The 12,404-nt window shown below is 41.2% G+C and overlaps 1 protein-coding gene across 14 annotated transcripts in view; it reads right to left on the reverse strand.

Annotated features, from left to right (window-relative positions):
* The window catches only part of PARD3 (par-3 family cell polarity regulator), a 676,275-nt gene that overhangs the window by 185,766 nt on the left and 478,105 nt on the right, over positions 1-12,404 (reverse strand). For 2 of the 14 annotated variants that reach the window (XM_047865964.1, XM_047865963.1), the window contains one exon: positions 10,548-10,665. The exons of the other annotated variants lie outside the window; for them this stretch is intronic. In XM_047865964.1, the coding sequence (XP_047721920.1) occupies positions 10,635-10,665 (31 nt within the window). In that variant the 3' untranslated portion in view covers positions 10,548-10,634. Of the gene's footprint in view, positions 1-10,547; positions 10,666-12,404 lie in introns of those variants that run through there. 14 annotated transcript variants of the gene reach the window in all.

The following is a 12,404-nucleotide window of genomic DNA, read 5'->3' on the forward strand; positions in this document are numbered from 1 at the left end:
TGTTACATACATTTTTCTCTATTTGTTCATTAAAATTGATAAGGCAGATCTAAAATCTTAGGAGTAACCTATTTAAAGATCGTAATGGTATCTATGACCAAACAATAGCTAACTAGCTTCATTTTCTACTTTTTAAAAGATAATACTTGGTTTACAATATTTTATTATTGAAAATATAAAAGAAATCAAAATTGTGTCACAGCAGGAAATACATCTAATTATCTACTTTCATGGGAAATATATTTCTAGCAAGAAATCTAGTTGAAATGATTTTGAACGCAACAATGACTATAAAGTGCATAATACATAGAATGATTGATGATATTGAATAAGCCTGTAAAAAATAATAAAAAGGTTTTAAAAATGATGCAGATAGGCAGAGCACAGCGAGGAACTCTTCAGAGAAGGCAACAAACTAAAAATAATGGGCACACGCTCAATATATCAATTTCAATAGTTTACATAAAGCATTAATAGTTTGAATGTATCCACAACTTTATATCCCTTTGGATAGAACATAGAAGATGAACAGTGTTGTCTTGAAACACAAGATATCTGTAAATTGCAGTTTATTCAAGGTTTTTTTTTAAGCTACAGGAATGGAGGCACTTATGAATCTCGAGAAAATTGGTTCTGAGAAACACGGTCTGAAAATGTATGCAAGTATAGACTGAGGACTCCTACTTAAATGGTTAAATGGTTAAATGTCACAATTTTAAAAAAGGCTTTAAAGAAAAGTAATTTTAAAGCTGGCATTTTAAGGAAGCAAGCTATTTATCTGACCCAAGTACTTTTTTGGTTTTGTAAACATGAGAGAAAATTGGAAGTAAGGTATTATCATAATTTAGAGCAGCTGATGTCATCGGGATCACACCTACTCTGGTCATATGCCAACACGTAGGGGAAAAGATAAAGCAGAGAGAAGGAATGAGAAATCCTCTCACCACTGAAGGAAGTGATCCCATAGTCAACAAAACCAATCATTAAATTTGCTTCTCTTCCAAGTTATATTTTGGTAACAATTTACTTAAAAAAATTAATCCCTCATATTCTAATTTATGTAATTCTTTGTGAAAATCTGCAATTGGTATTAATGTGTCACTTAAAAGGTTATTGCTAGAAAATGTAGACATCTGGCAGGTTTTTTGTGTGTAGAGAGTATTGGAAAAAAAGAGCTTGCTTCTTAAAACAGGAAATAATATATGATATCCTTAACTTAGAACAAGAATTATGTTAAGAGATTCTGTCTGTACCGGCATCACACAGAAACACTAAAGTATACGATGTAAAATAGGTAACCATTCAAAATTGGTCCAGTGACATCTACTGATGCTAGTAATTCCTTTGCAGCCAAGGCCACAAGTCCTAGTGACTCCTCAGCAGAAACACTGTTGATCACATCCTTCTAATTAATAAAAGACACTCTTGTCTTGGCTTTAATGAGCATAATCTTCTGGTTTCCTTCTATCTGCAGCAGATAGATGCACCAAAAGCTTCCACCACCCCACTCCCCGCCCTAAGCTGCCCCCAATATTTGAAGGGTCCTCAGAGCTCTGGCCTTCCCTGCTCCTCCTTCCCTGCACCCACACATCCCAGACAGCCCTTCCATGAATACTACCATGGTTTCAAATGTCACCTTTTTTGTCTTGGACTTCAAATCTCTACAGCCCCTCTCCCTCAGCTGCTCACCAGCGACCCCTACTGGGTGTGTCACAGACAAGTGCAAGTCAGAGTCCCTGTGTCCCATTTTCTCCAAATACCATGTTCCTCCAGGGTTTTCTAGTCAGTGTAGCACTATCAATCCAGTTCATCAGGCCAAAACTGTAGGAATTATTTCTTAATGTTTTTTCTCTCTCATTTTTTACATCACCAGGACCTCTAGATTCCTCCTGAGAAACACATATCATATCTCTGTCCCCAAGGCCACCACCATGGCTGGTCGTCATTTTTCTAACAGCTGCCCAGTGGAGTTCCTGGCACACCCTGTGGGCCCGCTCTTTAGTCCACACACTGCTGTTGAAGCCATCTTTAAATTTTCCAAAAAATGTAAATTTATCAAGCCATTCTCTTCAATGGCTTCTCTTTGTTCTTAACATCAGGTACAAACTATACCATGAGTCCATTATGAGCGGCCACCTGCCTCCCTAACAGCTCCTCCCCCCCATCTTCTCCCCACCCAACCTCAGCCCAGCCTTGCAAACCTACAGCATTTCTGCCACCTAAATAGTATTTTTCAACTGGGCATTGCAACCCATTGAGAACGTAAAATTGATTTGGTAGGACTCACCTGGCATTTTCAAAAAAAGTGAATTACAGAATAATAATAGTAACATCAAGAGTAGCTAACATTTACATAGTGCTTTCTTTCTTTGTATGAGGAGGAGTTCTAAGGTGCTTTGTACATAACACTAATTCACTTTAGCTTCAAAACAATGGTGTGAGGCAGGTACCACTCTTATCCATACTTTACAACTGAGAAAAGTAAAGCACAAAGAGGTTAGTTAACTTGCTCCAAACACAAGGCTGGTGAGTGTACAGCTGGGATTTGGACCCAGGTGATCTAACTTCAGAGTCCAGGCTCTTAACCACCACCCGCTGTTGCCTGCCAGCGATGCGCATCACAGCACACTACACAGAGGAAGGGCAAGTATTAAAGAGTTTGTCTCAGTTGCTTGTGTGTGTGCGTCCTCTGGGTTGCAAGGTAAAATAGGTTTCTTACTGAGGATCATGTCAAGATCCCGAGTCCCACTGATACAAAATGCTCCTTTCCCCCAAAACCCCCTTGAAAAAGAGAACTCAAAACACCTTTTGGATTTCGTTATAATGCCATCTTCTGGAGGGAGATATTCTGACTCCTAGTCTGGGCTGGGCACACTCGCCCAAAGTCCCCCCTCCACAAGGGCCACCGTGGTGCTGCCTCATCTTCTCAGTTACACCCAAATCCCTGGCACCCAGGATGGTGCCCAGCATACAGCAGGCCTCCAGTGAACACTTGTCAAATGTATAAATGAATGGCTTTACTTCAAAATTACTAAGAAATCACGTATACTCCATAACCAGCCTTGAAAAAACTCCACTTGCTCACCACTAGAAACGATTTTGCCAGGTGAGCAGTGAAACCCTCAGAAGTTACCTCACTCCCCTGGTTATTCTTTGAGTAAGGCATGTGGGTGCATGTTTTCCTGGGCTTGCCTCAGAGCACATACTACCACAGCTGGCAGGGTGAGAGAAGTGGGGACCGGATATGGTGGGAGAAGGAAGCGGTTCCCTGGAGCAGTGATCAGGGCCAGGAGCCCACACCTGGCCCACCTCAGGAAACCAGCCCTTCCTGTCAGGAGCACCCATGCAGGACATGCACAGCGTCAGGCTACACTTCACAGGCTGCAGACATCCTTGGTTCCAGATCTGTGCCTCTCACCTGCCAATTTGCAGAGGAGCAGTGAAAGTTCGTCTTTAATAGGATACTTATCATTAAGTGCTGAATATGATTCCCCATCAGGAGATTTACTGCTCATTTGCAAATACACTTACCTGAATGTTGGGATGCATCAAACCAAATTTATTTTCAGGTAATCACCTTTCCCCCAGTGTGGCTAGGACAACTCAGGCATATAGTACACAACATTCTATGTCAATGATTATCAGTCTTTTGCCACTATGCTCTAAGCATCTGGCTGTTGCTATGTTCTAGAAAGGTCACCAAAGGAAAATGTCCATCCTGTTAGAATACCTTTCTACAGTGGGTCCAAAGTTTACTTTCTTAAAACTTGCAGAATCGACCTAAGATTAAATTGATGCTATCATTTCCTCAAAAAAAAAAAAAAAAAAAAAATTAACACTATACCCTAAAAAGAAATACAAGAAAGAAAAGAAAAGAAAACTGAAATTCTAGTAAACCTGGGATGCTTTCCTAATGACTAAAGTAGTTATAAAAGCAGGGATTAGATAAAAGATTATTTTTCTACAAGCAGCAGTGGAAATGTGCCAAGGCCAGGTATGAGGATCAAGACAGACACAATGCAGGTGCCTGAGAGGCAGGAAGCCCCAAGCCTGACTTGTCTCCCAAGAGGAAGGGCCCTAAAGGCTGAGCCATGGTCTCTGGCACATCCAAGGATCTGTCAAGTTTGCTGATCCAGGTGGCACTGACAGGGCATGGGAGAAAGTGACAGATAGAAAGTACAACACATCAGAAGATTCGCAGAGGAAATGAAGACTGTGAAAACATTCTGAGAAAAAGAATGGCCTCATGATTATTTTAACAAGGATAAAAGGAAAGAAACAGCAGCAGTAGAGCAAGATCTGAGATACAAGAAGGTATACAGTAAGGGGAAAATGAGGGAAAAAACAGTAAAGGACTTAAAGCATTTATAGGACTATATGGCCATCTTGAAAGAAGAGAGCAGGGACAAAGCTAACCTTTTTTTTTTTTTTTTTAACTCATCACTAATATTCAGGATACAATATAGACAGGTTTGAGGGTCAGGTGTGGGGGAAGAAATGTGGCAACAAGTAATTTTTAAATTAACAGTAAAATTCCTAAGTCCTTAAGAATTATTTTGGGAGAGAAAGGACCATAGACAGAGGATGCTAAGAAATCAAATAGGAACAAAAATTAAAAGTCATGCTTAAAGGATACTAACTTCCACATTTCCCAGCTAGCAACAGGAATCTCTATTTTTTCATGACTACCATAGCAATGCCACTTCACATGATTAACCTCATAGCAATCTTGGCTCTCATACAGGGCTTTAGGGCAGCAGAACACATTGGAAGAGACTAAGAAGGGTGAGGTGGTCCAGCAGAGTGGGTAGGAACATGGCCCTAGGGGTGGACCAATGTTCAAATTTAGTGTTGCTCTACCTTGGCCATCAGTACCTCCCTGAACCTTTGTGTTCAGTTTATCCATAAAATGGAACTAAAAAGAGCACCTACCCTACAGGGATATTAATGAATATTAAATGGGTCATAGAAATAATGTTCTTAGCAGACTGTCCACCAATATCAACATTCTATGAATGCTAAGTGCTAGCCAGAGTACTGGTGAAAGTACAACACATGAGGAATGCCTTTTCTCTTTAGGGAAGTCCTAATGACCAGCATGTTACCCAACAAAATCAGAAACATGTGCCAAGAGGTAACTCTCTTAAGAGTTAGAAACAGAAGAGTAGAAACAGAGAAACCTTTATACAAAAAGTAGGGATATTACGTGGTTAGCGTCAGTTCAGTTCAAAGTCCCTGTTCCTTTGGACAGAGAATTGTAAACTTGTTCTTTTATTTACTTTTTTTTTAAGGACTGAAATTGTTATGTAAACCAGAGAGAGAGAGCATTTTCACACAGAAGAGATGTAAGTTATAATATAAATATTCAAGGTGGTATTGAAGGAGAAACTAATGAGGTACAGTTGGCCCCACCCCCAAACTACACTTCAAGTAAGACTCAGGAACATCCCAGGCCCCTGGAGCGGCTGGGCCCTCAGTGCTCAGCTAAGGGTCCTCTCTCTAGGGCAGGTAGGGAAAAGAGAAAACTCCAGAGTGCCATCTATGGGTGGTGGCACCTGCAGGTGACAAGGCCTGTAAACCAATGTGGGCGTGGTCTTCAGAAGGGAGAGGGCCTTTCATCAGCTCATTCTCTGCAGCTGTTGCTTGGGAAGCTGGTGAAGAGGAAAGCGAGGGTTCTGACTTCTGTAAGGGACAGAATCTTACAGCATCTCCTGAGCTTGACATTGTAAGGTTTAGGAAGGCATTAATAGAGCAAGTTTAGCATTTGCTCCTTGCTTGCTTGCATCTGTGACCCCTCCACTATACAACCCAAAGCCTGAAGGTTGGGGACTCTTGGCATGAAGGATTTAATTTGGAAATCGTATCTTTTTTAAAGTCTTATGTAACAGATAATACTTAAATCATTGATAGCTACTAAGAGCAGGGAAAATGGTAACTTGAACAATAAACCAAAGGACATGATGTAGAGCATGAAAAGGCCTGCTCTCTGGGGACTGTTTGCTCAGTTACAGGCAGGCTTCAGAAGTGACATCATCTTCCAAAGATGGGAGCAAACACCAGCACTGCCCTGGTGTGACCGCTTGTCAGAAATTGCAGAATTACTCCAGGTAGAAATTCCTCACATATACTGTCACCACTTACATTAGGAACTTTATTTATTAATTCATTCGGCAAACACATCTGAGTCTGGATTTCACCAGAAGCAGATCCTGAGACAAGGATTCGGGGCAGTGGGATAAGGGAATGGTAGGGGGAGGGAGGAAAAGCAGCCCAAAAAGAGTGTTCTCAAGCCAGTTACAACTGTGGCCCAGGAAGCTCAAGCCTGAAGCAAACCCTGGGAGCAGGTTGGGAGGGGCTGCTTGGCCTTCCCACCTGGACCGTGCACAGGAATCTCTAAGGCTGTTGGGCTGCAGATTCTGATGGCAAGAGGTCTGGGCTGGGCCTAGGATTCTGCATTTCCAACAGGTTCCCAGGCCCTGCTGCGCTCCAGGTCTGAGGACCACACGGCCTGCACATTATAACCGTATGGGCCACAGGGACAGGAGTGCTTTCACAGTGGCTTCGTGGGTCATTGGTTGATGGCTGCTCTGAGGCAGTGTTACTGCAAGGGCTTTTCTGGCGGTCCTGCACAAAGAAGAGCTTCCTTGCATGGCCTGAGAGGTCTCAGGCATAGAGGCAGAGCTGGGCTGGAGGTTGGAGGAAGTGCTGAGGGCATACGGGCGACCTGGCATCTGTTGCACTAACTGTGCACCAGGCTGTCTGCTTGGGACATAGAGAAAAAGGGTTCCCAATCCTTGATGGCTGTCAACCAATGATTAAACCAAGTGTGACACATCAGGTATTAGGTGGTGGTAAGTGCAAAGGAAAAAAGTAATGCCAAAAAGTGGGAAAGGAAGTGTCATGGTGGGAGGGAGTGATGTTTGTAAGGTTGGCCCATCCCCCCGAAAGCTGACCTTCGTCAACCTGTGGGTATCTGAGAACAGATTGTTTTGGGTAGAGAGATGAGCAAGGACAAAGACTCGAGTGGACCTGGCAGTGGAGGGAAGAGAGGCCAGTGCAGCTGGAGGAATCTTAGCAAAGGCAAGAGGAGAAGGAAAGAGTTCAGAGAGGCTGAGGGTGGAAGGCAAGTCCTAGAGGGCCCAAAGGTGACTCTAAAGATTTTGACCTTTCCTCTGTATGACGTGGAAGGCTGCTGGGGGATGAGCAGAGGAAGGCAAGGACGTGACTTCTCTCTGCAGTATTGAGAATGTATCGTAAAGAAGCAAGGGGGAAGCAGGAAAAGTGTTGGGGGGTAGGGAATGCAGGAGGCAGAGGATGTGGGTACTGAAAAATACCGGGGTTTTATAGAAATTATAGGCCAAAAGGGATTTTGCTTTTGTACATCAAAACTGGATGTGGAATGTAAGGAAAACCTAAGAGTCAAGGATTACTTGAAGGTTTTGGACCTAACCAAGTGAAAAAACACAGCTGCTATTATCTGAGAGGGGAAGACTGAGAGGAACAGTTCCAGACACTATTTGGACTGAGTTGGGATCATGTCAAGTGTCGACGGTCAAGTAAGCACATGAAGAAGATGTAAGACCCATAAATCTAGAGTTCAAAGAAGATGCCCAGACAGGAAATGTGAATCTGGGCGTCATCTGCCCATAGACTGTATTTAGAGTCCAGAGGCTCTGTTTCTTAAGCATATAAAAACTCTGTGTTAATGAAAAGAGAAAAAGAGAATAGAGATAAGACCTGAGTTTGGGGGCACTCCAATATCTGGAGGGCAGAGCATGGCACAGGACTGGCAGAGGGGATGGAACTAGAGTGGGCAGAAAGGAAGGCAGAGAGCCCAGCAAGGGTGAGCTCAAAGAAGAGCAATAGTCAATGTGCCAAGTGCTGTGGGCAGACCAAGGTGAGGTGACGATGCACAGGGAAGACGCACCAATGAGGAGGCCCTTGGTGACATACAAGAGAAAGGCTGTGGAGCCAAGGGGGATGAGGCTTCACCAAAGGGAGTTTAAGGCAGAACAGGAAAATGGAGACAACAAATACAAACTTATCAAAGGGTTTGTTATGATGCATCAGAGAGAAATGAGGTAGTAGTTGAAAGAGTAGGGAGGTTAAGGTGGACTTTCCTCTAAGATGGAGGAAATAACAGCAGAGTGTGGGACAAAGTGAATGATCCAGTAGAGAAGGGTAATCCTTGATGATGCCGGAGAGGGAGGGTGTTGCCAGAGCAATGTGCCAGAATGAGCAAGAGAGGATCGGAACGGCTCTACGGGTATTGGTCTTAGCTTAAAGCACATCCATTCTAAAAAGCAAAGAAGTAGAAAGGTTAACAGGACACATGGCTATTTGACTATGATATGAAATTTAATCCAACTTCAGTCTTTTGTTTCTGAATTGGCTATTATTAAACAGGTCACAGGAAAGCCATCTAACATTCAATTATGTAAGAGGTCACTTCCCCAGTGAATTCGTTAAAAGAGTATTTGAAAGAGTGAAACAATTATCTTTATATGATAATTTGTGGCTTGACAAAAATATATTTAGGAATACCAGGCACTTGGACCCATTATATTTAATGTGACAGATATAGAACCTCTAATGGTAAACAAATAAAAACATTCAGAAAGAATATTTCCAATATATGTTGCAGTAAATGTCATTAGCCTGGCCTGTCTTCCAGTACATTTTTCAATGGTGTGATAGTTTTTATTTACCCTGTGTTATTAGAGAGCGAATAGTCACTAGCCTTCAATTTTCACATCAATTGCAGAGAAAAAGATTCCATTTTCTACACCGTCTGGAATTGAAATTGACTTAGCATCTCAGAACTGTCAAAAATTTCTTTTACGAAAAGGTTTGCTTTACGGAGACTATAAAGTAGGTGTCATCCTTGACACTCGTGTTCTATATTCATGCCACAGGTCTGTGGAAAAGAAGCGTTAAAGAACATCAGAAAAGGTCTCAGAAAGGCCTCGCCGTCATGCTTGGTGCCTCCTCTGGCTTCCTCGCAGTCAACTGCAGTGCTGTCGATGTCAGAGGTTCTCTATTTAAAACTGCTAACAAGAAAGAGAAGAATTCTAGAAGAATATGAGATCAGCTACCCTAGAACTTGTCTCTGCTAACAGGTCCATCTGACACTTATTTTCCTGTGTTAAAAATGGGAATCTCTGTTTCCATTCAAATGAGAAGCATACATTAAGTCCTTGGGATTTACAAATTCGAAACTTATTCCGAGGAATCCCCCCAGCATGTGTACTCATACAACGGGGCTGGTCTCTGTCCTGCTAACAAACAGGAAAACAAGTAAAATTATGCAAACTCTATCTTTTTGAGTTCTTTTTTTTTTCTTTCTATTACAAAGTCCTGTGCCTGCATTTCATAAAGATGGGCAGACTTTTCCGCAGGTGCATTTTAACTGCATTCCCTAAATCGCCAGCAGTTTATACAGAATGCCATTTAATTTTACCAATGTGAAACTCGTCGCATTAATCCACAGGGCAATTAGGCCTGAGCCATAAAAATCTACGAGTCTCGATATTTCCGACATGAACAAATAAACACTGTTATGGGTGTCTCCTTTCTGTAGTACAGGTGAGGGCTTTTGCCTGGAGGGTCTCGGGGTGAGGCCGGACTGCAGCTGCTACCAAGTCTGAGCACAGTTCTGTCCTCACAGGCACACACCCCAACTCTCAACACCCTTTATTAAATGGTTCTGTTTCTTCATCACATTTATTTTTAAGTAGGATACAATTCCAACATTCGCAGAGAATAAAGCTAACTAGGTGGAGTCTTATCTGCAATTTTGAAGATGTGAAGAATGGAGAGATTGTCAGTTAAGGCTTCTTATAAGCAGAAAACTTCATTCTAAAGTATGGACAGTCTCAGATCAACCTGCACGTTGACAGAGCTGTGATTACATCACTTGGTCAGGCAGACTCTTGCCAGAAACATTTTTATAAAGGAGTGTGTGCTCTCAACTCCCTGTGGTCTCAGCAAATCTCAGAATTACTATTTGCCAAAGTATCTCTACTTTTCCCCGGGAAGGACTTGCTGGTTCAGCCACCCCCAAGCACAGATAAGGGAAGCACAGATATTGTCCTAACCCCCATTGTTTATTTAAACCCTGTAACCCACAAAGGGACTAAAAAGTACCTTGCAAACTGGCCAATTTGGTCATCAACTGATGGGTGACAATCCCAACCCACACACCTCACTACCCTCGGACTGCTAACCCACCACCTGCATGTGTCCTTAGCCACCGTGTTGTTTAAGAAATCAAACTAGTACATTACATCATCTCGAAGCAGATTCCAACATCTGATTGGTGTGTGCTGATGATTTCTGAATACGCCAGCAGCTAGACTATGGTTTTCCGCTATGAAAAGGGGCTAATACAAATGATAGGAAAAAACACTCTCTGCCTTTTCAAGCAGTAATTTAAACCCCCAAGCTCGAAATCAAGATGAAAAAGTTCCAAATTGATTAATATGGAAATTACTAAACCATCAAAACTGCTGATGTCGTAAACAAAATTCGTCAACAGCCACTAAGAATTCATTAAAAGTAAATTTATTGTTTGCTTTAAAAATCGACTGTGCAATATGTGCTTCTCAAAGACCTTTTTGAATCTGGTTTGTTGTTCATCTCTTCTCAGGCTTCAGTTTGGCAAGGCTAAATGAGAAACACGGTATAGACAACACAGTTAGTAAGTACAGGTAAGGGAAGTAACAACAATTCCTGTTTGTTATTCTCCCAAAGCCTAAAGAATGTAATCCAAACTACAACATTAAGTTTTAAAATCTGATCATGTTCTTTGTGTTCGGAAAACTACCATATTCTAAAAGGGGAAAGAGAGCAGTGTATCTGATTTCAACCAAACAAGGTTTCAAACTAAATTACCGATTTCCTCTAACAGAACTGAATAAAACAATGCTGCAGGGACACAGGTAATCATTTTAAACGTAATTGGAGGATTCAATTTTAATGGTAATATTGCAACATTACTTTGGCTTTAGCCTTCCATAGTGATAGGTTCTCAGCTCTCACATATGGACAAAAGCACAAAATAAATCTAAGCGGTACAGAGTAAGGTCAAGTCTAAGAACCTTTAGTTTTAGCGTACACACAATTCCACGACACTCAAAAGATAACAAGTCTAATCTTTCAGGCAAAGCAATATCAAATCGTACTTGAGGGCTGGAAAAAAGGGCAACACATAGTTTTTCATACTTACTATCTGAGAATATTGTCCTAATATGGGGTTTTATTATCTTGTGGATTATTTCCATTTAAAGATGGAAACTAAGGTGGCTTTCCTTTAAAAATGAACACATTTAAAATATTACATAAGAGATCTCGCCCCTTCTAAAGGACAGAGTTGGTTCCTTCCCTCTTTAGTGACTATTTCATAGAATTGCAGAATTCTCAAAAATATCTTGGAATAAATATTCACTTTGAATAGCCAAGTATCTGAGAATCAAACATAAACAAAGAGTCAAAATGCCGGACCCTCCCTCTGCTCTGTACTTTGCACTATGATTACATTGACAAGTCATGTTTACCTATTTTAGTAAGCACACTCAGGTTTCTTAGATACAAAGCCATTTTAATTAAGGCAACAGGAGGTCCTTATGTGCAAAAGAAGATGTAGCATATATAAAGAGAATCATACAAACATAAAACACTTTACATTTGTTATGCAAATTCACATAGATTTGAATTTGCGATTTAAAACTTACATTAAGACAGCTTTTGCACTCCATATAGTCCATAATTTAGAAACAGAAGATTGATTTATATGATTCATAACGTTCTTTACTAGAGCTGTTTATCAATAATTAAACCATCTTTGGAACCACCATTCAGTGTGTGAAAACCATGACATCTGTTTATCCCGATAAAAGTACTTATTCAATGTGCATGGTTTCCTCTGGTGCCGTTTTAAAAATAGGGTCCATATTTTTGGCCCTCATCAAATTTGACCTCAAATCACAGACAATTTATAGGGATAGGCATAGAGTATGTGTGTTTGCAGGGACCATGGAGGGAGATGGTTGGGAGAAGAGCCCATGAGCCTGTTTTTGAAGGAAAACATATTATTACTTTTTCAAGCAACTAAAGAGAAAAAGTTTATATGCCTAGAAAGATAGACTCCCAGTATCTAATGTCCCTGCCCCTTAGCTCTTTCTTTGTTATCTGAACCAAAAAAAACAGAAACAAAATCATAACAATAAACACACAAATGCACACGCACATCTCTGCTTTGTACTTCAGACCTACAGTGGGCAGCCGCACTTGAAAGTCCTTACAAACTCCTCTAAGAAATGTATATGCACATACACATTTTGCTTAAGCTATTTAAAAGCAATACTGCAAAGGAAATCACACGCTATTTCCTTAAGAGAACAAAA

This window comes from Prionailurus viverrinus, chromosome B4, assembly GCF_022837055.1.
Source record: "Prionailurus viverrinus isolate Anna chromosome B4, UM_Priviv_1.0, whole genome shotgun sequence".
Classification (NCBI taxonomy): Eukaryota; Metazoa; Chordata; class Mammalia; order Carnivora; family Felidae; genus Prionailurus; species Prionailurus viverrinus.